At 40.7% G+C, this 27,557-nt stretch overlaps 1 protein-coding gene across 18 annotated transcripts in view; it reads left to right on the plus strand.

Moving 5' to 3' along the window:
- The first annotated feature begins 7,321 nt into the window (after nt 1-7,321).
- Nucleotides 7,322-27,557, plus strand: part of LOC100259284 (disease resistance protein RGA2) — a 65,461-nt gene continuing 45,225 nt past the window's right edge. For 2 of the 18 annotated variants that reach the window (XM_059741057.1, XM_059741058.1), the window contains exons 1-2: nt 7,322-11,593; nt 11,667-11,841. In XM_059741057.1, the coding sequence (XP_059597040.1) occupies nt 7,532-11,593; nt 11,667-11,768 (4,164 nt within the window). In that variant the 5' untranslated portion in view covers nt 7,322-7,531 and the 3' untranslated portion in view covers nt 11,769-11,841. Of the gene's footprint in view, nt 11,842-12,014; nt 12,040-12,145; nt 12,318-12,394; nt 12,569-13,551; nt 13,913-14,003; nt 14,386-14,490; nt 15,042-27,557 lie in introns of those variants that run through there. The other 16 variants (XM_059741054.1, XM_059741055.1, XM_059741044.1 and 13 more) reach the window with 15 other exon arrangements.

The raw sequence follows: 27,557 nt of genomic DNA on the forward strand, positions 1-27,557 counted from the left end.
TCTTCTGGGCGGGTGCTGCTAGGAGGGGTCCCACTATGTCCATGCCCCACTGCGCGAAAGGCCATGGGCCTGAGACCGATTTTAATGCGGCTGATGGCATGCGCGGAATGGGAGCGTATCTTTGACATTTATTACACTTTTGAACATATGCTGCCGCGTCTTTCTTCATTATTGGCCAATAGTACCCCTGTGAATGAGCTCTATGTGCTAGGGATCGTCCTCCCGTATGATTTCCGCATATTCCTTCATGTAATTCAGCTAGCACATACTGGGCCTCTGAATGCCCAAGACAGCGAAGATAAGGCCCTATGAAAGATCGCTTGTACAGGTGCCCCCCGATCAGGGTGAAGCGGGCAGCCTGCACCCGGATTTTGTGTGCTTGTTTAAGATCTTTGGGTAAAGTGCCTGTCCGGAGATATTCTGCAATATCATGCGTCCATTCTTGATTATCCGTTTGGGTTGCCTCAACGGTGTTGCAAGTGGAATTTTCTGCGACAAAGGGATTGGCTTGCACATGTATGGGCAATAGAATGACTTCTTTGATAGGTAGAGAGGCAGCTATGCCGGCCAAAGCGTCAGCGTGCCTATTGTCAGCTCGCTTAATTTTTTCGATTGTCCACTCGGTGAATTGCTGTAAGGTGCTTCTTACTTTGGCCAAGTATCGCGCCATGCGTGAGTCCTTAGCCTCATATTCTTTCTGGACGTGCCTTACCACTAGTTGCGAGTCGCTGTAGATCCGGAGTTTGGAGACGGATAGAGCAAGGGCGAGGTCCAATCCGAACAGGATGGCCTCGTATTCTGCTTCATTGTTAGACGCGGAGAATCCCAGCCGGATGGCTTGCTCCAGATGTTCCCCAGTTGGGGACTGTAATAAGAGCCCAACTCCAGAGCCTGATGAGCGTGAGGCTCCGTCAACTCGTAGTGTCCACCACTCCTGTTCACTTGATTCGTGGTGCTGGTTGGGTCTTCGTGAATATTCGAGCACAAAGTCGACCATTACTTGGCCTTTTTTGGATAATCTGGGTTGGAATTCGATTCCAAATTCGCTCAATTCGATGGCCCATTGTAGCATTCGCCCGGTTAAATCTGGTTTGTGCAGAATGCTACGAAGGGGTTGGTCGGTCAATACAATCACTGGGTGGGCTTGAAAATAGGGGCGGAGCTTTTGGGCAGCACTTCGAAGAGTTAAGGCTGTTAGCTCCATTTTTGAATACCTGGTTTCTACATCTGCCAATGCCCTGCTGACATAGTAGACAGGTTTCTGCTCCTTTGGTGAAGGGCAGCGGAATAGAACGGCGTTGATTGCCCATTCTGAGACAGCTAGATACATGTATAGCTTCTCCTTTGGGATGAGGCTGCTCAAGATGGGTGGATGCATAAGACAATGTTTAATTCTTTCCAACGCGTTTTGGCAATTGTCCGTCCACCCCTGCGTTCCAGCTTTTCGTATTGCCAAGAAGAAGGGTCGCAACTCATCAGTGAAGCGGGCTATGAAACGTCCTAACGCAACGAGCTTGCCTATGAGGCGTTGTAACTCCTTTTTGTTCCTGAGAGGAGGTGTCTCCATGACTGCTTTGACCTGATCCGGGCTGACTTCTATGCCTCTTTGGCTGACCATAAATCCCAGAAATTTGCCAGCACTCACGCCAAAGGCACATTTGGAAGGATTTAGCTTCATGCCATACTTTCGCAAGAGATAAAAAACTTCTTGTAAATGGAGGATATGCTGCTCTCGCGTTTTGCTTTTAACTACGATATCGTCAATGTATACTTCGACCGAGCGGCCTATCAGAGGTTTGAAGATTTTAGTCATCAATCTTTGATACGTGGCGCCAGCGTTCTTGAGTCCGAATGGCATGACTTTGTAGCAATAGAGGCCGTGTGGCGTTATGAATGCTGTTTTTTCTTCGTCATCCGGGGACATGGGGATTTGATGATATCCGGAGAAGGCATCCAAGAAAGAGAGCATCCCCTGTCCGGAAGTGGAATCCACAATCTGATCTATTCGTGGTAAGGGGAAACTATCTTTTGGACATGCACTGTTGAGATTGGTGTAATCTACACAAACTCGCCATTTTCCTTCTTTTTTGGGTACCACGACTACGTTTGCCAGCCAATCCGGATACGAAACTTCTCTGATGAATCCGGCTTCGAGCAATTTATCAATCTCGTTCCGGATGATTCTTTGTCTATCCGGGTGGAAGCGCCTAATCCTCTGCCGGACGGGTCTGGTAGTTGAAAAGACGTTAAGCCTGTGAGATGCAATGGAGGGATGAATTCCCTTCATGTCAGAATGTGCCCACGCGAAGATGTCATGGTTCTGTCTGAGGACTTTTTGCATGCCGCGAGTTTCTTCTTGTGTCATGAGGGAACTGATGTTTGTGAGGTGATCACTTTCCTCCGAAATTTGGATTGTCTGTAAGGGATCTGCTACCGGGGGATCTTTGTCCGCCGGATCCAATAATTGCTATTGGTCGTGCGCAATGCTAGGTTCAGGGGGAGATGCATCCTCCTGGTTAGCGACTGCCTCGCGTGCTATTTGATAGCACTGGCGAGCGGCTAATTGGCTGCCATACAAGTCGGTTTGCCCTTCGTTGGTGAGGAAACTCACCATTTGATGATATGTGGAAGGGATGGCTTTCATGTAGTGGAGCCATGTGCGTCCCAAGATGACATTGAAGGGTGATAACTCTTGTACCACCGAGAATTGTACGTTGAGAGTGACTGGACCAGCTTGGACCGGCAGTATAATGTCTCCTATGGATGTGGTTGATGACCCATTGAATCCGGATAAGATTCGTCCGGGGTTTTCGAGACCCGCGAGACTATGTCCCATATGGCCAACGACTGATGCTTGCACCAGATCGGCTGAACTGCCTGGGTCGACCAAGATACGTCTTACATCAAACTCTCCTATTTCTAGGGAGAGGATGAGGGCGTCGCGATGTGGCTGTAGCGTCCGGGTGGGATCTGCTGGTGGGAAAATGATTGTCCCATCTATGGGGCGAGGGCCCTCTCCAGTAAGACCCGGCCGGATGGAATTAATGCGTTCGCGTATTGACGCGGCTCGCAGCAATTTCTGCTTTTTCCTTCTGGAATCATATTCCTCGTCAGATGGGCCCCCGTTGATATAGTTTATGACAGCCTTGGGGGCGATTGGGGCACTCGGGGCCCCAGAGTTACGATGTTGAGATACGTCTCTTCCTCCAGTATCTGAGCGGATGTACTGTTTTAAATGTCCTGCTTTGATGAGCCTTTCAACTAGATACTGGAGGGACCGACATGTCTCTGTTGTATGACCATGGTCTTTGTGAAAGGCGCATTTCTTGCTGCGGTCTCTTATGGATGGGTCCGTTTCGAGGGGTCTAGGCCACCTGAAGTCGGACAACCCTTGGATCATTGGGAGAAGCTTTTCGTATGATATGGATAGGGGTGTGATGGGCGGCCTATCCGGACGACTCGGCCCGTCCTGCCTCCGGTCAACTGGTTTTGGCCGGTCCGGAGGTTTGGCATGTTTGTCCGTGTTATCTCTAGAAGCCCGTCCGGCAACCAAAACTTGCTGGGTGGCTGCACGTACGTCATCTTCGAGCATTGAATATTTGTTAGCACGTCTGAACAAATCGTCCATCGTTGTAGGAGGCTTTTTGGCCAGCGATTCAAAAAATGGAGTGCCTGGACAGATGCTTCTTTTGAAGATCTGTAGGATAGCATCCATGCTGCAAACCTCTATTTGGAGTACGGCTTGGCCAAATCGTTTCACAAATTCGCTCAAGGATTCGTTGTCTCTCATTTTTATGTTCTGGAGGGTGCTGATATTCTGCTTGTGTCGAGCAGAGCACAAGTACTGTCCCACGAATGCTTCAGAGAGGTCCCTGAAATTGTCAACAGAGTTAGGAGGTAGGCGATGAAACCATGAGAGGGCCTGCCCTTGAAGGCTGGCGGGGAATACTTTGCATAGCAATGCATCGTTGCCAATATCGAGCGTCATGAGCTGTCGATAGTGCATGATGTGATCGAAGGGATCGTTGGTCCCATCGTATGTGGAAAACTTTGGTACGAGGAATCCCCTTGGGGGCTCGTAATGGGTGATATGAGAGCAAAAGGGCATGGAGAGCATGTCATCCAGCCTTTTGCTGATGGAGCCAATGGGTGGCTCGTTTGGGAGGTTTCTCCCAGCTGGTCGTTCCGCTAGGTGTGAGTGAACGTTCCGCATCGCTGGGGTGACCATGGGGTCACGATGCGGAGGTACGTTCTGCACCATGGGAGCGATCATAGGATCGGGGCGTGGTGCCCGGGTTGTGGCTACTGGTGGCCTTGATCTCCCAGGCTCTTGTGGGCCTAGTCTTGCGCGCATAGAACTTGACAACTGTGATTTTCTATCACGTTGTCTTTTTGCTGAAAAATGAGTGGAATCTGAGCTTTCCTCACGGGGAGCTCGAGGCATGGGCGTGCGTGGCTCATGGGGCCTTGCGTTGTATGCTCTTGGGGCAGCTCCTGTTGACCCAGGATATATCGATTCTGGCTCTGGCCTTGAATTTGCCACCTGGCCTCTTGAATGTTGACGACGAGGAGGACCTAACGTTGAGGCTTGAATGCGTAACACAGCGTTTTCTTCCCTTAACCTCTCCGTCTCCTGGAGGAGAGCTCTTAGTTGTTTTTCGCTCGCCAACTGTCTTTTTTCGATGGCTTGACGCCATTCGTAATTATCTTCCTCCTTTCTACCAGATGATCGACTTTGGGAAGGTGTGGCCATCTTTGCTAGTGACTGAATCAGAATAAAAAGTAAAAGTTTCCCACAGACGGCGCCAATGTTGTCGCCTCGCGTATCCGGTGATCCACATTGCTGCTAGAGGGATGGACACGTGATTCTCAACACACAAGGGGTTCTTGATTTAGCGATTGCACCTGCAAAAGGCATCCGGACAGGGTGTCCGGACGCACCCTCCGATGGTTTTGTTAGCCATGGTGAAAGAGAGATATATAAATCAGTTGGCCTTTTACTAGGTATCAAGAGGTTACCAGGGGATCAGCCTTTTCTTCTTCGTGTGAAGTCATATATATACAGCTTCAGGGGTACTGCTCCTTTCATTAATGGTGAGAAGATATTTTATGTTGTGATGATGATAATAGGTGTCAGTAGGAGCACTATCATCCTACGAACGGTTGTCAGAGACCATGGTAGGTGATGCGGCTGTCAGAGATCGTGGGAAGCGATTATGTAGAATGATCGTGGGAAGTGACTTGCTGTCACTTCCTCTTGTCTTCTCATTCTGCAGGTGATGGGATGTGGGCCATGGCTGCTTGTTGTGATTGCGTGTAAGACTCGCTTTACTTTAATTGACTATCCAGACGATTTATATCCGGATGGATCATGCTGATTATCCGGATGTGTTGTGGAGACTATCCGGGTGTCTACGCTCTGCCAGCGTCGTTTGCTCTTCCTTGGATAGGAGAAGCTGAAACGTCGTTTGTCTTTCCTTGAGGGGTTCCGGATAGGATAGCCGCACCATGCATATCTTTAGGGGAATCCGGATGATGATGGTCCGGCTGATAACACGTGCCAAGCGTCACCATGAGCTGCGTGCCACGTGTTTCCCAAGGGAAGGGGTCCCTACACTGACCACTATGGGATGGTGAGGGCTTTCGACTGTTTTTGGACACAATGATAACAATAATCAAGTTGTATAACAATTGTATGTAGTATATTAGTTCCTCGGTTGTGAGAACTTGGAGAATATGGAACACGATGTTAGCGCTATGGTGAAGATAGGTGTGGAGGTTGATTTTGCACACATTAATTATGATGAAAGTGACAGTTGCACCATCTAGGAAAGTTGCACATAAAAATGATTGTAATTGTATGACATTTGTATAGGGACTATAGTACACAAATTTCTGGTTGTAAATGTATCTTAATGGTTATAGGGACTTTTGTTATCAGAATTATGCATGGAATTTAATTGATTGATTTTACATTTCATAATAGGGTATTAAGTGTTTGGACTATAATGGATTTTTATTTTTATTTTTTGTATTTGTTTTAATATATTATGTCATTGTGTTTCAATTTTGTAAGCTGCTTGATTCAAGCTAATGCTAACTATTTATATGCTATTCTCTCTTATTTCAATTCATATAATTACTTCATTCTATTTTTTTTGTTAAATAAATAAATTATGTCTTCTAAACACACGTCTGAGTATGGATTGCAACTTATAAAATTGTAAAAAATAAAATAAAATTATATCATATTTTTTATATTTTAAGAATTTTTAATATAAGCTCTTAATCTATATCAATAAATCTAATCTACTAACAGGTGAAAAAAAGAAATTTATGTACAAAGAATTGAGATTAAAATATAAAAAAAAATTAATCAACATTACAATGTGAATAAATGGGATGTATATAATTAATATTGATTACTTTTGGCATCAAGGAAAAATCTAACCATGTGACAACCACATCACTCTTTAATGCGCTTTTCAACATATGGCTACTTTTATTCTTTTTCCCTTTTGCTTCTTCAATTCTTTAACTTCTTTTGAGAAAAGCCAAGTACATGGGCCCTTTTAAGTTGAAAAATGAGTCATAGCATGCTTATCTTTCCACATTGTTCTAATTTTTCATAGAAATGATCCAACAAATACATTGAAATTGTATTGGAAGATGAAGGGTGATTGCACCAATTGGCCATGGCTATGGAGTTGGTACTAGTGTTCCTCTAATAATGTTCTCCAGGTAAAGTCAAAGTATTTTTGCCTTCTTCCCCTTTACTTTAATTACCATTTTATCGATTTGATTAGTGTAATTATCTGAAAATATATATCATTAATATTTCTCTAATCTTGGATTGGATTTAAATTGATTAGATTGTCTAATTTAAAATCCATTCATAATTTTTTCTACTATATTTATACAAAAATTTAAATAGTAAAATAAAATTTTAAAATAGTAATAAAAAAAAGTAGAAATAAATTTACATACCTTTAAAAAAAATGAAAAATTACATGATATGATTATAATTTGATGTTTTTAAAAAAATATAAAATATATATATTATTATGTAAAAAATATATATTATAAACATGATGAAAATATTAAATCAAGTTTATTATCTGTTGACAAATAGAATGAGATGTTTAGGTCTACTATAATGTCTAGTCAATCATTCGAGCAAGGAGATTGGCTATGTAAATCATGGTAAGCTTTCTAAAAGCAAGGTTTTCACGGATGGAAGACCATAAAATTTAGAAAGATTCCATTATATTTACATCTTTCACTTCCATCATAGAAAGCAGACATACATGAATGGGCCATGGGTTGAGTGATGGCACACCTAACTTTCCACATTGTCGTCATTAATTTCCAACAAAAATAATTGACGGCATTGAGTTCTTATTGGAGCAAAGAAAGCTGCTACTCCATTCCTATTCTTCCTAACGACGTCTTGTGTCTTTCATTTCCACTTCGCATCTGCTAACCTTCATCTTCCCCTCAATTCCTTCACTTCCTCTGCAGAGAAACAGGCATGGCCCTAGAGATATTTGCAGGAGCTTTTCTCTCCGCTTCTCTCCATGTTCTTTTCGACAGGTTGGCTTCTTCCGAGGTATGGACCTTCATCGGGGGACAGAAGGTCAGTGAGGAACTCCTTCTGGAGTTGGGGATGAAATTGCTGGTTGTGGATAAAGTGCTCGACCATGCTGAGGTAAAGCAATTTACAGATGAACGAGTCAAAAGGTGGTTGGTGCGCGTTAAGAATGCTGTGTATGATGCGGAAGACCTACTGGACGAGATTACCACAGAAGCTTTGCGACGCAAGATGGAAGCTGCTGACTCCCAGACTGGCCCAACTCACGTACTGAACAGCTTTTCCACATGGTTTAAGGCCCCACTTGCTGATCATCAAAGCATGGAATCTAAGGTAAAGAAGATCATCGGAAAACTGGAAGTTCTTGCACAAGCAATAGATGTGCTTGCTTTGAAGGGTGATGGTAAGAAACTGCCACAAAGATTACCCTCGACTTCTCTGGTGGATGAATGTTGTGTGTACGGCAGGGATGAAATTAAAGAGGAGATGATTAAAGGGTTGTTGTCTGATAATACAGGTCGCAACAAGATAGATGTGATCTCCATAGTCGGCATGGGCGGCGCAGGCAAGACCACCCTGGCTCAGCTTTTGTATAATGATGGGAAAGTGAAAGGACACTTTCACCTGAAAGCATGGGTTTGTGTTTCGGAGGAGTTTTGTCTTCTCAAGGTGACAAAATCAATTCTTGAGGGAATAGGATCTGCGGCCTCTTCTCATATGCAAAGCGAGAACCTGGATTTGCTTCAGCAAAACTTAAAAGATAGCCTTGGTGACAAGAAATTTCTACTCGTTCTGGATGATGTTTGGGAGAAATGTCCTAGTGAAGGGGCAGGGTTACGAATTCCGCTCCTAGCTGCTTGGGAAGGGTTACGAATTCCACTCCTAGCTGCTGGGGAAGGAAGCAAGGTTGTTGTGACCACTCGCAATCGAAACGTTGCAAAAATCATGCGTGCAGATCATACTCATCCTCTGGAAGGGTTGTCCCAGGCACATTGTTGGTCCTTATTTGAAAAACTTGCATTTGAAAATGGAGCCTCGGGCCCATATCCTCAACTTGAATCAATAGGCAGAAAGATCGTGGCTAAATGCCAAGGATTGCCTTTAGCGGTCAAAGCACTTGGTTGTCTCTTGTATTCTAAAACTGACCGAAGGGAATGGGAACAAATTTTGGAGAGTGAAATTTGGGATTTGCAAGATCATGAAATCGTTCCTTCGTTGATATTGAGTTATCGAGATCTCCCATTGCATCTGAAACGATGTTTTGCCTATTGCTCCATTTTCCCCAAGGACCATGAATTTGATAAGGAGAATCTGATTTTACTATGGATGGCAGAAGGACTTCTACAATTTTCAAAAAGCAATGAAAGAATGGGAAAGGTAGGTGAGAAGTATTTTGATGAACTTGTATCGAAGTCATTTTTTCAGAAATCTGCTTTCAACAAATCATGCTTTGTCATGCATGATCTCATGCATGACTTGGCTCAATATATATCTAGAGAATTTTGTATTCGAGTTGAGGATGATAAGGTGCAAGAAATCTCAGAGAACACTCATCACTCATTGGCCTTTTGTCGTACCTTTGATAGATTGGTTGTGTTTAAGAGGTTTGAGGCCCTTGCAAAAATAAAGTGTCTTCGAACGTACCTTGAGTTTTCAGAGGAATTTCCTTTTTATATTCCAAGTAAAAGGGGAAGTGTTGATTTACACGCTATATTATCTAAATGGAGGTACTTACGAGTGTTGTCATTGCGTTTTTATAGACTTACTGATTTGCCCGATTCAATAGGTGAATTAAAATATTTGCGTTATTTGGATATCTCATATACTGGGATTAAAAAGTTGCCTGATTCCGTGTGTTATTTATACAATTTACAAACAATGATTCTATCAGTATATTACCATTTCATTGAATTGCCTGAAAGGATGGATAAATTGATTAATTTGCGTTATCTTGATATAAGAGGATGGAGAGAAATGCCAAGTCACATTAGTACATTAAAAAGTTTACAGAAGTTGAGTAATTTTATTGTGGGCCAAAAAGGTGGATCAAGAATTGGTGAATTAGGAGAGCTTTCAGATATTGGGGGAAGACTTGAAATTTCAGAAATGCAGAATGTGGAGTGTGCTAGGGATGCGTTGAGAGCGAATATGAAGGATAAGAGACACCTTGATGAACTATCCTTGGCATGGAGAGACGAAGGTACTAATGATGTTATACAAAGTGGCGTCCTCAACAACTTGCAGCCTCATCCAAATTTAAAGCAGCTTACCATCGCAGGTTATCCCGGTGTAGCATTTCCAGACTGGATAGGAGGAGGTTCTTCACTCTCGAATCTGGTCACCCTGCTGTTGTGGACATGTGAAAATTGTTCATCATTGCCACCACTTGGGCAACTACCCTCTCTTAAACATCTTTCTATCTCAGGACTAAAAGGAGTAGAGAGGGTGGGAAGGGAGTTTTATGGGGATGCTTCTTCCTCCATTGCAAGTAAGCCCTCCTTCCCATTCCTACAAACTCTAAGATTTGACAGGATGGACAACTGGGAGCAATGGTTATGTTGTGGATGCGAATTCCATCGTCTCCAGGAGCTTTATATAAAGAAATGTCCCAAACTCACAGGGAAATTACCAGAAGAGCTTCCTTCATTGAAGAAACTTGAAATTGATGGATGTCGGGGGCTGCTTGTGGCTTCACTCCAAGTTCCAGCCATTCGTGAATTGAAAATGGTGGGTTTTGGTGAATTGCAGTTGAAAAGGCCAGCCTCTGGCTTCACTGCTCTTCAAACTTCACATATTGAAATTTCAAATGTGCCTCAGTGGAGGCAACTACCATTGGAACCGCACGAGCTCACAATTACAAACCTTGATGCTGTAGAGTCTCTACTAGAGGAGGGAATCCCGCAAACCCACCCTTCTGTCATGCATGATTTGAAAATCAGGGGTTGTTATTTTTCCAGACCGTTGAACAGATTTGGTTTTTCCATGGTCACATTAAAATCGCTACAAATCTGTGACTGTAACAACGTAGGGTTTCTCCTACCTGAGTTGTTCAGATGCCATCACCCATCTCTTGAAGAATTAAAAATCATCGATAGTAAAACCGATTTATCTCTCTCATCATCCTTCTCATTATCCTTCTCTTTAGCCATCTTCCCCAGGTTGATTCATTTTGATATCAGTTCTGTAGATGGTCTTGAATCCCTCTCCATCTCGATTTCAGAAGGGGAACCAACTTCTCTTCGTTCGTTGGAAATTATCAAGTGCGATGATCTTGAATATATTGAATTGCCTGCTCTCAACTCGGCATGCTATAGTATCTCGGAATGCTGGAAGCTCAAGTCGCTGGCACTCGCACTCTCATCCTTGAAGAGATTAAGTTTAGCAGGTTGTCCACAATTGTTGTTTCACAACGATGGTTTGCCCTTCGACCTACGTGAACTCGAAATTTTCAAATGCAACCAACTCAAGCCCCAGGTGGACTGGGGTTTGCAGAGACTGGCCTCTCTTACAGAATTCATAATCGGTGGATGCCAGAACGTGGAGTCATTTCCCGAGGAGCTCCTGCTGCCCCCCACTCTTACCACTCTTGAAATGAAATATTTTCCAAATCTCAAGTCTCTGGACGGTAGAGGGCTTCAACAGCTTACCTCGCTCACAAAATTATCCATCCGTCACTGCCCTCAGCTCCAATTTATTCCACAAGAGGGGTTTCAACATTTTCCTTCTCTTATGGAATTAGAGATCGAAGACTGCCCGGGCCTCCAATCCTTTGGGGAAGACATCCTTCGACATCTTTCATCTCTTGAACGATTATCCATCTGTCGGTGCGATGCACTCCAGTCCTTGACAGGATCGGGTCTTCAACACCTCACCTCTCTTGAAAAATTGGAAATCCGTCTCTGCCCTAAGCTCCAATCTTTGAAAGAAGTGGGTCTACCATGCCTTGCCCCTCTTAAACAACTACACATCTCGGGCTTACCCGAGCTCCAATCCTTGACAGAAGTGGGTCTTCAACACCTCACCTCTCTTGAAATATTATGCATCTTCAACTGTCCTAAGCTTCAATCCTTGACAGGAGAGAGACTTCCAGATTCCCTCTCTTTTCTACACATCAAGAACTGTCCTTTGCTGGAACAGCGGTGCCAATTTGAAGAAGGGCAAGAATGGGATTATATAGCTCACATCCCACGAATATACATCGGTCGTGAGGCATTCTAACGAAGGTGTTTGCTGGAGTAATAATTAGCCAGGTACTTATGCTACATTTTAACATTTTAACCAACCAAGAATTATATTTCCACGACTTCTTCAATTTACCTTTCAAAATGCTGTGAAATATTTTAATTACTTTAATCCTTTTGAGGGCCTAACAAATGTTGATCTTTTTCCCATGCTACAAAATTTGGGATTTAACTTTGTGAAGAGGAGCAAGGGAAGATTAACCACAGGTAGGCAACATTTTGAACAATTTGAGACTAGAATCAAATGTGGTTTTGCAAACATTTGTGTACATTGTACTTCCAGAATGTAAATTTGTGTCTATTTCTCTTACAGAGTCACAGAGGAAATCAATAAGATCTCAAATTGCAAGAATTTCAGGTCACTGATGCTTGCTCTGGTACTTTACTGAGTATCACGAACTGTTCGTGGCTGATGTCCCACATGTAGTAAGAGATGATCTGGCTTTCTAACGACGATGATTGCACACCAATTTACAGTCAGTCAGGTAATTTTTGTTTTTGTTAATTATTTCAGTTTGGTATATTATTTGATTCCATATCTCCTGCTATTGAATCTTTTCAGATTCCGATAATGGTCCATAAGTTGAAGCTTTTACACAACTATGTTGCAATCCAGGTGCATTGAGCAGCCCTACAGATTTGGTGTCTTGATTAGCATTATTGGGTTTGTTTTCCATGGGCTAAATCATTGGGAACCACTTTTGATTATCAGTTTCTAAGGGGCATTGTGTTTCAGGTATGTAACAACAAAGACACATACTACCTTCTGCATCCCAGTACCCTTCACAAGATTGGTGCAGGACATGCTCTGTTTCTTTGATTTAAGATTTATTCAGAGGGTAGGACTCCGGAACAAAAATAGAAGAAGAATGGGGGGAGAATGACTCAGGGAAGCTATTGCTTTAAGCATACACAAGAAGCAAGACACAGAGTTCTGATGAATGCCATTTTCTCTTTTGCATTTTGACTAGCATTTGATCCAAGTACTCCTTTCAGATCTTAATACTCCATTCAAGGGACTGCAGAACCTCAGCTCTCTTCAAGAACTGAATGATGTTTTCTCACACTTTTGATGGAGAATGAACCCTCCTTGTTTGTTGAATTTAAGACTTATTTTGAAACTAGAAACCAGGAACAAATATATGAAGAAGAGCAAGAGAGAGTTGACCCTAGATAGCTTACATTATTGCGCAAATTTATGTTAGATCTAGGACTCATTTTGGAAACTACTGGTCCAAAAACAAACACAGTGAAGCAGAACTAAGATGATACAATTTATTAAAGACTTCTCCAAATCTATTTTGTGTAATCATTTAGATGACTCAAATTAAAATTCTTCATGCTTTAAAAATATGTCACCCATCATATTCTGTCCACTCCCTTCCCCTTCATATTTTAATTCATCATCAATTAGAGTTTCTAATGCCAATGATAAATTAAACTCCATAGTGAATTTTTCTTATTCTTTTTCTGATCAATTGTGATTATGAAGCAAATATCTTAAAAAGATAAGTCAGAGCACATCCATAGCTGTACCTCTGCAAATTTCTGATCAATTCATCCATGTTTTCTTTCCTTTTATTTATTTTTATATGGTAGCTGTTGAATTCTCTGACTATATATTCTCATAAACTCACACCCAATACTTTCAGTTTCATATATGATCTAATGGAATGAGTTAACACCTAAATATTTGTCTAATTGTTGTGTCTTTTGCAGATGCCTTCCACTTTCGCCAGCCTTGTAACCCTACTTATTCGAAGGTATTTCCTTTTCTTCCCTGCTCGTTGTATAGATATCACTACTTTGCTCCTTATAAACTGCACCATTAGTTTTATAAAAAAAAAATAGCACCTGTAATGCTGCAGCTGTTTTCATGGCTGGTCTTGCTCCTAAAATTTTTGTCTTTTGTATGTTCAAAGCGAGGGTTTAGTTATTATGATGGCTCTTTGAAATGGAAGGTGGAGTTAGGAAGATGTGTCTGTTGTAGCGGCTGTGACATAATTGCTACTAAAATTAAGAGATATTATTCTTGATGGTTCTCTCCCTCCTCCTTGATGGGATCTGCGAAAATTGACTAGTGAGTGAGCCACTACCATGCCTTTCCATGCTATATTACTGAAACAAAATTGGTCAAATCTTACAGAGGTGGCTCTGTTTTGATTTGGCAGGCTTGCACTTACGAGGAGTCCCCGTGGTGAAAGGCCCTGGAGATTTTCTTGTTTTGCACCAAGTCAACCAGTTTCAAAAGACAAGCCAGTTTAAGTACAACATCTTTGTGATGTACCTTTGGAACTTTTTTCTTTCCTGATTTTGATGTCATTTTCTGCTTGGTTTGGTCTTTCTTGGGTGTCAACAGTGACCAGGAATTTTTGACAAAATGGAGAGTGCCAGTCTCCCTCTCTTATTTGACGGTCAACTACTGTTGTTCTCTCCAAGAACAGTTCCAATTCAGGAAAGGGAAAGATGGGCATTATATAGCTCACATTCCACAAATGGAGATAGGCCTAGTGCTGTTCTAATGAAGGTGGTGGTACATCAATATATAACAAGGTAATTGTTCTATGCTCAAAATAAATTTCTTCCAAAAATGTTTCACTTGAGATTTTTCTCTTAACCCAACAAGCCTAGTTCGAGATAATTCACACTTCAACACAGCCAGCTTTCATTTTATTTGGCAGATTGCACTTACTGGGAGTTCCTGTAACAAAAGGTTGTGGTGACGCTTTATTCTGCCTAAACAAGAGGATCACTTACCAAAGGCAGGGGGATAGAATTCTAACATCTTTGTTCTATGGTTGCCACTCGTTTCTTTCCCAAGTTTTGATGTCATTTTGTTATTGTTTTCGTTCTGGTGTTTGTTAGGTCTTGATTGCTCGGGGAGAATACGAAGATGTTCTATTGCTGTGGGGTTATGGTCTTAGAATTGAGAACATTCTTGTGCTTCTATCGGTGACTATGGGCATTGGTTCTCATTGTTTGTGTCAACAAGAGTCAATTGTATATTTGTAGAGAAATAATGTCTAAATTTTTAATGAAGGTTTACTCCATGAGACTTGCAAGAAGAATATTGTAATTAAATTGATCAACCTATGAGACTTTTGGTAGTTCTGTTTGCCATTTTGATGTCGGTATCATCTTGAAGTGGTGGAGTGCAGTTTCCTCATTGAACTTTATGATTTTATATGGAAAAGATGATTTTGAGCTTATTCATTGTCTTCATGCATTTTTTTTTTTGTTATTTTTGCTCAAATTTGGAAGTTTATACCAAGCTAAGAATGTACAAATTGTTATGCACTCTTTAGATTGTTTGTTTACCCATTTTGTTGTCATTTTATTCTTGTTTTGGTGTTTGTTAGGTCTTGATTGCGACCAGAAATTTAATAGATGTCTACTGCTGTGGAGATGATTATTGAGATCACTCATGGATCCCATTCCAAACAAGCCTATTCTTTCAGTTTTTCTAATGATTGAGCATTATAAAATTAGGTTGTGTGAATAAATTTCTTTTATCCTCTTAATAGACTATCTCAAAAGCCCTTTTGATTTACCATTTTAGGGTTTTGATTCTATTGGATTTGTTGTCAGCCCTAGGAAGTTCCTGTTTTAAAATTTGATTTGTAATGTTAAGACCATTAACAAAGTGACATTGTAAGTATCATTTTCCATGGAATAATTCCTTAGAAAGTTCATGGCAGTCCCCATTTTCTTCATGACAAATATTAGAACTCTGAAAGCCATCTCTTCCCTAAACCATTCCTGATAATCAATTTTGAGAATCATGAAACTGTTTCGTCGATGACAGCAGCAAAATATCAGGAATTGCAGAGCCTCAACTCTCTTGAAGAATTGTGTATGTACAAAAATACCATTGCTCATACTGTTATTGGGACTAAGAGAGCAAAGCATGCACTATTTTTGTTAAGCATACATATTCATTCAAAAACATCCTTTGAGCAATTTAAGAATACCCACCAATTCTCAATTTTGTATGACTTGTTTCCACTTCCATAACATCAATGTCTGAACTTATCTATTTATCTTACAGAGGCACAGAGGAAATCAATGAGATCTGTAATTGCAGAATATACACACTCTCTGGAATGGGCCTTATATGCAATCTTTGGAAAATCCCTTGCTTTTGAGTAATTCCTGTGTTGAAGCTTTCACACATCATCTATAATGGACTATTGTTTATGAAACAGGTGCACGAAAGCTGGTCTACAAGTTTGGTTTCTTGATTAGAATTTTTTGCATAAACTTACGAATCTCTCTTACAAAATTATCCATCAACAACTGCCCTGAGCTCCACTCTTTTGGTGAAGAGGGGCTTCAACATCTTACATCTCTTGAACAATTGGAGATCAGTAGTTACCCTGTCCTCCTGTCCTTAAACAGGGTCGGGTCTTCAACACCTTACCTCTCTCAAAAAATTTTACATCAATAATTTTCGTAGGCTCCAATGTTTGACGAAAGAGAGACTGCCTACACCCCTTTCATTGCTTAAAATACAAAAATGCTTTTTGCTGGAACATCGGTGCGAATTTGGAAAAGGCGACGATTGGTGTCATATAGCTCACATTGGATGTGTGGTGATAGATGATGTGCTATTCTGATGAAGGTGAAACTGCATGAATCCGAGGTCTAGTGCTTGTTCTATACTCAAAATAAGTTTCTTAAAAATTAGATGATTATAAATGACTATTGGTGTCTTTCAGGTTTAGGCTGTGCTTCACTCTCATTATGGTACTGATTGTAGCTTCTGACCGGGCCATACATGCTAATGATAGAATAAACTAAATAGCAATACAGAAGTGAATTTTTATGTATTCTTTTTGGGATCAATTGTGATTATGAATCCATAGCTGTACCTCTGCAAATTTCTGATCAATTCAGCCATGTTTTCTTTTCTTTTATTTATTTTTATATGGTAACAGTCTGAATTCTCTGACCATATATTGACTAATTTACTCATACCCACTCCTTTCAGTTTCATATATGATCTTATGAAATGTGTTAACACCTAAGTATTTGTCCAACTGTTGTGTCTTTTGCAAATACCTTTCACTTTCGCCAGCCTTATAAATCCTACTTGTTCAAAGGTGTTTCCTTTTCTTCCTTGCTCACTGTATGGATATCATTACTTTGCTGCTTATCAAATGGATCATTAGTTTTCTCAAGAAAAACAACACCTGTAATGCTGCAGCTGTTTTCATGGCTGGTCTGGTTCCTGAAGCTTACTTTTTGTATGTTCAAAGTAAGGATTTAATTATTATGATGCTCCTTGAAGTGGAAGGTGGAATTAGGAAGATGTGTCTGTTGTAATGGCTGTGACATAATTGCTACTAAAATTTAGAGATACCATGCCTTTCCATTCTATATTACTGAAACAGAATTGGGCAAATTTTACAGAGGTGGCTCTGTTTGGTTTTGGCAGGCTGCACTCACTAGGAGTCAACCACCTTCAAAAGACAAGCCAGTTTAAATTAAAGTCTTTGTGGTTTACCTTCTGAACTTGTTTCTTCCCCGATTTTGATGTCATTTTCTTCTTGGTTTGGTCTTTCTTGGGTATCAACTCTGACCAGGAATTTTTGACGAAACGGAAACTGGCAGTCTCCCTCTCATATCTGACTTTCAAGTTGCTGTTCTTCTCTGCAAGAACAGTCCCAATTCAGGAAAGGGAAAGACTGGCATTATATAGGTCATATTCCACACAGAGAGATATTCTGTTGTTTTTGTTTTGTTTACATGTCCTTGAATTGAGAACCTTCTTATGCTGCTCATTGGCAGAGTTGCAATTGCCATGCCTTCAGTTCTATCAGTGACCATGGGCATTGCTTCTCATTGTTTGTCTCAGCAAGATTCAAAAGCACATCCAACGGGCATTAATTATATTTTACTTTTTTTTTTTCCTATTTTCCATTGTAAAATCAAACATGAAAAAAAATCATGTTCATTAGCTTTTTTTCTTTTGTACTTTTCTAGAACAAAACATAACATTAGAATTTCATCATAACTATGTTGATAACGATTAGCAATATTGTATTTCATTAGAATTTAATTATGGAGTTCGATGTTCCAATTATCGAAGTAAGCATAACAATACATATTATTATTTTATTAAAGAGTGCATAGCAAAGAAGGGAATCTAATTGAAATTTGCAAAGCCTTGTATGATCAAATTATTGATATTTTTACAAAGTCTTTTAAGTTTAATAATTTAGAAGGCTTAGAATTCTACTTGGAGTTCCAAATCAAGTTTAGAGAGAGGGTTGAAAAATGACAATGAGCTTTTAGAAAGATTTCAATAATTGGATTTGATTTGATTTCAAAAAGAAATATACAATAAATTTTTTTGATTGTTTAGAATTTAATTATAGAGTTTGATGTTCCAATTATTGAAGTAAACATTATAGTTGTAGACCCTCTATTCTGTCCTCCTAACACATGTCCTTTACAACAATTCCCTGATGACCCATTAATACTTGCGTAGCCTATCTTTTCTAAGCCACATCGGGGACTTCGGTTGAGGGATTCATTTAACCCTATCGTGACTCTTGGTAGCCCTAATTTAGACTTAGGCTCATTTAAGCACTTTAGGTTCACTTAGATCCACTTAAGCACTTTAGGTTCACTTAGATATACTTGGGCACCACCCTAGGCCCACTTAGACCCTTTAGGTCCATTAGGCACCACACCCTAGGCCCACTTAGGCACACTTAGGCCCATTAGGCACCGTCATTGGTCCACTTAGACCCTATAGGTCCATTAGATATACCCGAGGCCCATTAGACATTCTTTGCATGACTTGAATTGCTCACATGATTGCATGGTTGCATAGATTTCATGACACTTTACTATTATTATTATTATTATCATTATTTACTTAATTATTTTGTTAATTTAATTTGTTTATTTATTTTATAATTTTCTAAAACACCTTGAGATTCATTTATTAAGTCTACTTTTCTTTATGTTTTTGTAGAGAAACTCACCAAAGGAATAATCACTAGAGAGAAAAAGGAAGGTTGAAAACGTGTATTGGCAAGGATATTCATGCGTGAGTCTTTCGGGAAATAGAGGATATTCAGTAAAAAAAAAATAAAATTAAAAAGAGGAATTTTCATGTGTGATTATGGAAAGGAAATATTCAGCAGGTTGAAGGATGGATTCAAGGTGGTTGGAAGAGGAGAGGATGTATGGAAGGAAATGAACTAAGAAGGAAAGCAAGTATGCACCCATGCATGTGCTGATTGTGCTTCTGATGGAAGGAAATGAATGAAGAAAGAAAATTACCAAAGCTGTTTTGGCATGGGAAAAGGAAAGGTTCAATGTGTATTTGGACGGAATGAAGACTATGTTCAGGAAGGAGAGTCCTGATGATGCTGGACTGACGTGGATGATTGAGGCTCTCCGGGCTGGTGAGTTGTCTTCCCATGTTGGCGGAGTACTCAAAGAGATGAGGTGAGATTAAAGAGAGGAAAAGGAGTGGTGGTTTTGGGGGAAAAAAAGGGAGATACATGACTGTTGATGCCTCGCGTCCCAGGGATCCACGTAGCTGCCAAGTGGACGCGCGTCTTCAACCAAGATTGAGTTCTGGCTCAGTTGACCTTGCAAAAGATGTCCGGACAGGGTGTTCGGACACACCCTCCGATGGTTTTGTTAGCCATGGCTTTAGAGATTAAACTGTTGGCCTTTTTTCAGGGATAGCAAGCTTACCTTCTTCCTTGTGTGAAGGTCCTTTTATATAGTGTCAGAAGCTTTGCCTCCCTCTTTAATGGGGGGAAGACTTTTTGGCTTGTCATGATGTCCTCAAGGTGGTGGCAAGGCCATCATCACCCTGTAGGCAACTGTCAGAGATCGTGGGAGGTGACTTGTCATCGCTCCTGTTCTTTCGCTCTGTAGGCGGCGAAACGTGGGCTGTGGCAGGCTGTCGGGGATGACTCAGCAAGGCTTGCTTGCTACAGTCAATGATCCAGATAATAGGCCTGGGTAGGATAGAGCATCGCCCGGGTATGATATCTGAGAGTGCTGTGTGCCTCTCCTGGGGAGTCCAGATAGGGGCGCGCCACGTGTCCTCTTGGGGAGTCCGGATGGAGTTGCTCCGGATAGCGATGGGCGCCACGTGTTATCAGGGGGAGGGGTCCCTACAATGCCCCCCTTTTAACCTGTCGATTTTACCCAGGCAGAATGGGCGGGTTAAAAATGATTGTTTTTGAAACTTAGGTTTGCTTTTTGCACTCATTGGGCCACATGGTGCGCGGAGGCGAAAAGATGACTTAGGAATGCGTCAGGCAACCTGAGAAGACTTGGGAATGTCTTGTCGAGCACATCTTGCATTAAAGATGAGTGACAGTTCAGGAGACTTGGTCGTCAGCATTGTCGGAGTTTGCTTTTTGATTGTGGGCGGAAATGGATCCGGCGAATCGCGAGTATCTGACGAGCCAAGCTATCCGGGGAATCTGAATCGTTAGCCACAGATGTTCTCTGGGTAGGCACTACCAGAGGATCCGGATGTTATCAGGCAGCAGGATCCGGACGTGAGATATCCGGAGAAGGCAGAACGTCGGCCGGATCCAGATGTGGTGGGATGTCGACGGATCCGGATGTGAGATATCCGGAGAAGACGGAACATCGGCGGATCTAGATGTGGGATACCCCGGAGAAGGCGGAACATCGGCCGGATCCGGATGTGGTGGGATGTTGGTCGGACAGAATTCCTCCCTCGGGTGGAATGAGCTATGATTCCCGTCCGGGTGGAATGAGCGATGCCCCGCGTCGCAAGGGAGACGTCCGTGTGTCCTTTTGTTGTTATGCGGCCATCCGGATGGATGCTGCCTCTCTAGCCTCATCCGCCCAATTCAAGTGCCTTGCAATCTCATCGCCTTCATTTCTTTGACCTTGGACGGCATTCCGGGCTGTGGGCATACCCATTTCAGTTGGGATGATGACATCTGTTCCGTATGCGAGGGCAAACGGGGTGTTCCCTATCGTCATTCCGGGTAGCTCTTCTATCCACTTTCCTTTGGCTTTTTCCAACTGTTTCTTCAACGCACTTAGCAAGGTTTTATTGGTCGCTTCCGCTTGACCGTTGCTCTGAGGATACCGCGGTGTGGAATACAGGTTTTTTGATGTAAAGTTTCGTGTAAAAATCTTTAAAGGCAGAGCCATCAAACTGAGGGCCGTTGTCAGCTATGATCGCCCGAGGGATACCAAATCGACATACTATGTTTTTCCAGACGAACCTTTTGACGTCCTTGTCCTTGATGCTTGCATAGGCTTCAGCCTCCACCCACTTGCTGAAATAATCGGTAGCAACGAGTAGAAACTTCTTCTGAGCGGCTTGCACATTATCTCCCCTTGGGATTTTCTCAATGGCCCACTCTCACAGCCGGCTGAGTGACTCTTGTACTTTCAGTAAGTATTTGGCCATGCGCTCGTCTCCTTGGCCTCGTATTCTTCTTGTATTTGCCCCACGACGAGTTGGGAGTTGCTATGGATTTTGACTTTTGAGGCATTTAGGGTGGTTGCAAGGCCCAATCCGAATAGGATGACCTCATATTCAGCTTCATTGTTTGAGGCGGGAAAATCCAGACGGATGGATTGCTCCAGCAGTTCTCTGGTTGGCGTTTTGAGGAGGAGTCCGACTCCTGATCCGGATGGGCGGGAGACCCCGTCAACATGCAGACACCATCAATCATCCAGAGTCGATTCTTTGTCCGCCGTGTTGGGACGTCATTTGTTTTATCCGGGATTGGACCGGAGTATTTTTGTCTCTGGTGCCAAAGCGACCCAGTTTTTGGCTTTGGTGCCAAAGTGACCCAGAGTGACGTCCCCAGGATTCGAACTTGGGTGGTGACAAGGCTGTGCTCTGGTGCCCGGCCGTACCACCGAACTGTGCCAGACGGGGGCATCACAGTCAGAATGGGCCAGGGGCAGAGTGGCCTCCGTGTATGTAGTTGATTACTGTCTTAACAAGAGCCGCTGGGGCGCGTGGGCCTCGATCATGGGAAGATCCTTCACCTTTAGGCGCTGTTCGGACATACTGCTTCAACTGTCCCGCCTTTAAGATATCCTCCACCATGTAATGAAGGTTTCTACACGTTTCAATGTTGTGCCCATTATCTTTATGGTAATCACATCTTTTGTTGCGGTCCCTTTCTGAGGGGTTCAATCTCATTGGTACTAGCCATCTGAAGCCAGGCAGATCGCGGATTATAGGAAGCAGTTTTTCGTACGACTTGGTGAGAGGTGTCTGAATGAGTGGAGAGCGGATTATAGGAGGGGTTGTGTGCGAGGGATCTTTGCAGACCCGCGTCACAGGGGGGCGAGCGGCATGTCCCTGTAAAGTAGGCGAGATTGAAGGCTCGGAGTGTGCCTTCAGTGATATGGTGGTATGAGACCTGTTTTTGCAGAGTGTTTAGGGTCCCAGACGCAAGCGCGTTGCGTCAGATATTTGAGGCCTTTTCTCACGTTGTCGCTTGGATGAGACTCAAGTAGAGCCTGAACTTTCGTCTCGTCGGACATGGTGAGCGTGCACTGGGGTTTCATTAGGCCATGCTTCATGCGCCTTGAGGGTTGGGCTCGCCTCTCGGGGGAGTGGGACTTCCTGGTTGCAACAAGGATCCTGCCTCCGCTGATAATGCTGAGGTTGGGAAGAGCTTTGGATCCTCAAGACATTGTTTTCTTCCCTGAGTTTTCTTGTTTCTTGGAGCAGAATTTGCATCTGCCGTTCATTTTCTCATTGTCGTCTTTCCATGTCACTTCGCCATTCGAAGTAACCTTTGTCACCTCTGGCGGAAGAGTGACTCCTTGAGGATGAAGTCATCTTTACAGTTGGAAGGTACAGGATTTACTGAGAAGAAAAGATGTTCCCATAAACGGCGCCAATGTTGATGCCTAGCGTCCTAGGGATCCACGTAGCTGCCAAGTGGATGCGCGCCTTCAACCAAGATTGAGTTCTGGCTCAGTTGACCTTGCAAAAGATGTTCGGACAGGGTGTCCGGACACACCCTCCGATGGTTTTGTTAGCCATGGCTCTAGAGATTAAGCTGTTGGCCTTTTTTCAGGGATATCAAGCTTACCTTCTTCCTCGTGTGAAGGTCCTTTTATATAGTGTCAGAAGCTCTGCCTCCCTCTTTAATGGGGGGAAGACTTTTTGGCTTGTCATGATGTCCTCAAGGTGGTGGCAGGGCCATCATCACCCTGCAGGCGGCTGTTAGAGATCGTGGGAGGTGACTTGCCATCGCTCCTGTCCTTTCGCTCTACAGGCGGCAGAACGTGGGCTGTGGCAGGCTGTCGGGGATGACTCAGCAAGGCTTGCTTGCTACAGTCAATGATCTGGATAATAGGCCCGGGTAGGATAGAGCATTGCCCGGGTATGATATCTGAGAGTGTCGTGTGCCTCCCCTGGGGAGTCCGGATAGGGGCGCGCCACGTGTCCTCTTGGGGAGTTCGGATGGAGTTGCTCCGGATAGCGATGGGCGCCACGTGTTATCAGGGGGAGGGGTCCCTACAGTGACTATTAGTTGATTCACCGGAAATTCACCCGCGTTGGGGAAGGCGTGTAGAGACTGACCTTGCTGAATCTTGAAGGAGTAGTAGTCGCAAGATTCTGAAGATGGAGGGCCGCATCATCCTTAGCGGGAAAAAGGTTGTTTGAAGGGATAAAAAAAATAGAGAGTTTTGAGAGTGTAAGAGAGGTGCAAGGTGCAGCCGCACTCTTTAGGAATTCTTTTGGAACAACCACATCTTTGAGGAACTTTCAACATCACCCACACCTTTGAGAGAACTTTTGGAACAACCACATCTTTGAGGAACGACCAGCTGCACCCTTCTTAGGACACTTTCAGTATAGATCAGAAGAGAGGGTGACACCAAATGGGAAGGAGATCAGCAGCCGCACTATTGAGAGGACAATTTCTGAATCAGCCGCACTGTTGAGAGGACTTCCGGAGCAGCTGCACCATTGGAAGAAAGGAAACATTCAGCCGTGCTCCTAGGCTTCAAAGACCACCAAGAAGAAGTCTTCAGCTACGGTGCATGGGCAGCCACCACACCATGCATCCTTCGCAACGATTCTTTTAAAATAAAAAAATAGAAATCCTACTAGTGGAAAGTGACCTACACGTTTCGGAAAAGGTGAATTTATTCTTCCTATTTCAATTTTGATTCATGAAATATTCAGTTCAATGCATAATTGTTTTAGAGTTTTATCTATTTAGTTTAATTATTTCTAATATCAATATATTTTTTGATGACAATTTATTATTTTTAAAATTATTCCCATTCAATCTTTGTATTTTAAATTTTTATTGTAAATTCATGTTTAGCTTAGATGTTAATCTTTAATTTATTTTTTTTAATTTTTCTTATCTAAAATAAATTAATTATTGATTCATTATTCTAGCTTGAAGATTATGATTTTTGTTTAATGTAGTTACAATTTATTATTCTTAGTTTGACAATATAGATTTTTTAAATATTGGTTTGGGCAATTTCTGTTGATAATGGAAAGGTTAGGATTTTTTAAGAGTTTGAGCAATTCATGATGATGGTTTAAAATTTAGAATTTTGATTAGCATTATTATTATTATTTTTTTTCTCAATTAGGAAATTCATAATTTTATTTAATTTAGTTTTAATTTATCTTTTAGTTTAGATGTTATTAAAATTTTAGTTTATTATTTCAATTGATTCCATGCCACTTTTTTCATATCCAAAGGTTGTTAATTTTAATTCATGATTTATCCTTTTAGTTTTAGAATTTAAGTTGGTTAATTTATTTTGTTTTGTGTTGATATATTCATGTTTTAATAAATAAATAACTAAATATATATATACTCTAGTTTTGATTGATCTTGTTTTAGTTGATATTTTTAGAATTTTAATTATTATTATTATTATTTATTTATTTTTTGTGGAATTATTATTATATTGTATTGTTTAACTAACATCACTAGCTCCAGCTGAATCTCTTTAAATATGGCAACATTTAACTTTTATATATATGGGTTTGCACGTTACAGCGAAGGTTTGATTGGTTTTAGTGGAATTATTATTATATTGTGTGATTTGACTTTATTTACTAACTCCATGCATTTTTTGTTTTAATATGGCAACATGCGAATTGTGTTTAGGGTTAGTTTTTGATTTATTATATTAAATTCGGAAAATATATTTTTTTATGTAGTTTTGCTTTAAGAAAAAAAAAATATAATTTGATTTTTATTTAATTTAGTTTTGATTCATTTAATTATTAGTTGTTATTTATTTATTTGCTACTAATATAATGCTTTGTAACTTATTTATTTATTTATTAATGAGATTGAACCTATGGGTTAAAAATTTAGTTTAAAATAAAAATAAAAAAATCTATTGAAGGTGGTTTGAATTGGCTTTAATTTTTAATTCATTTTAAGCTTAGATTTCATCTTTATAACGTAAGTTTATTTAGAAAATTGATTCCATTAATTCATGTTTTTTTTATATTAATTATATCATTTATTTATGTGTTGTCTATTTATCTATATGTCAATAAAATTAATTCTATAGGTTAGAGATCTCATTTTAAAATATAATATGGTTAGTGTTTTTGTTTAACTTCAGGTTTAGGTGCTCTTGTAAAATTTTTGTTTCTTAAAATAATTAATATTAAGTGTTAAATATTTGATTTTATACTTGCCTTTATTAGTGTTAAAAATATATATATTTTTTAAGCCTAGATTTCATTTTAATAATGTAAGTTTATTTCGAAATTAGATTCCCTGAATCCATATGTTGTTTTAGTTTCCTTTCGTTAAATTGATTCATTTTAATTATTTTAGGAGTTTGTATAATTTTAGGTCATTAATAAAATCAATTCTATATTTGAAAATTCATGCCTTTAGTTTACTCTGATTTAGTTTCACACATTTATTCGATTTAGGTATTTTATATAAGATTAGTTCATTAATAAAGTTAATTCTATGTTTGAAAATTATTGTTTGCTTTGATTTAATTTGGCTCATTTTTATCAATCTAGATGCATTTGTGTGTTTAATTGATCTCATGCTAATTCTTGATTGTTATTCTTAATTGATGTGTTTCTTGAATATTCGTTATTAATTCTTAGTGGGTATCTCATTAGCTTATTTGATCTAAGTTTGAATAGTTTATTGCTTTGGTAGTCTCTAGTAAAATTTACTTTTCGGAAGCCATCGGAAAATAGTGAAGATTGGTCTCCATTCTCACCACTTCAATTTTCTCGGTTATCAAAAATTTTACTTTGTGATTTTGTTCTTTCTTTTTGTTTTGCTTGGTATTTTGATTCACACGTTTTATTGTTTTCAAATTAATTTCTTTTATTTTTAAAACATAACACTATTCTCAAAAGATCCCTTTAAAAATTCATTTCAAAAATTCATTTAGAGTTCTTAGAATCAAAATCTCATTCCCTTTAAAAATCCATTTAAAAAATTCATTTTCTCAAATAATGTGCAACCATGTTTTGATCGGTTTGCATCTTTCTTAAATTTCAAATAAAATTACAATTTTGAGTAAGACATTAATCCAAGCTTGTGGTCCCAAAAAAAAAAGAAAAAAGGATAATTCTAGGCTAGATTTATGTATATCAATCGAGGAATTGGTGAAACCCTTACATAAGGAAAATTTTCAAAACTCATCTTTGTTACCCCCTTTGCTATTTGAGGAACTCATGTCTATCTATTTTTTTTAGGAATTATATAGAAGATATAAGTGATAATTGATGGTTTCGTATACTGTGATAATTTTTTTTTCTATGCTAATTAGATAACAAGCACGTTACAAGTTATCTATGCTATCCAGGTACGTCTCCTGTCACCTACCTTCTAAATTCTGCAAATATGATTGTGTAGACCCCCCCCTAGGGCTGCGAAGCAGGGAGGAGTTTCTTTGTTTTTTTTTTTTTTTTTTTTTTTCTCAGGCGGCTGATGGGAGGTTGGCTCGAGCAGAGAAGTGCGGCTGATGGGAGAGGCAGCAGGGAGGCTTGCGGGAGAAGCCAAAGGAAGCTAAAAAGAAAAGAGTTGAGGGAAGAAAGAGGGAGGAGAAATTAGCAACTGAGAGGAACAGAGGGGAGGCGTAGCTGTTTTTAGAGAAGACGAGGGAGGATCTCCAAGTAAGTTTATCATGGTTTTCCAGTCTTTTTCTTATTATCATAATTTATCCATTACTCTTCCTGCTACTTCTGGGTATTGTTTGATGGCTTGAGTGTGGATACCTTCATTGTTTGATTTCTACTGATTTTATGGGATGAATGTGGATTTATTGTTATAGCTTTTTGTCTCTCTTTCCTCTTGGGTTTTGCTAGAAGATGACCTCACTATGCTTCAATTCCACTGTGAAAATGCTTGAGAATTGTGTTTTGTTCATATCGACATGGATTTTCCTACCTAGTTAGCAGGCTCACTGTCGACCCATGAAGTGAAGCTTTAACTGAAAATATTTTAGCCTGTTCTCTTTGTGCTCTGTTTTCATGCATTCTTCATTGTCGAGGCCGCTTCTATTCTTGGATCTTGTTCATTATGTGGGCTTTGAGAAGAGAAGTTTAGTTTGAGAGAGGAATTTTGTTGGAAGGAAGAATCAAGTTTGAGGACAGAGAGGGAAACAAGCTGAGAGACATTCTTCAGGGGGGAGTTTCTGTTAGAGAGAGAGGCAGCTGCGTGAGGCTTTTTGAGTGCTACCTGGAGATATTTGCTGGGATTCTG

This window comes from Vitis vinifera, chromosome 12 (assembly GCF_030704535.1).
Source record: "Vitis vinifera cultivar Pinot Noir 40024 chromosome 12, ASM3070453v1".
Taxonomy (NCBI): domain Eukaryota; kingdom Viridiplantae; phylum Streptophyta; class Magnoliopsida; order Vitales; family Vitaceae; genus Vitis; species Vitis vinifera.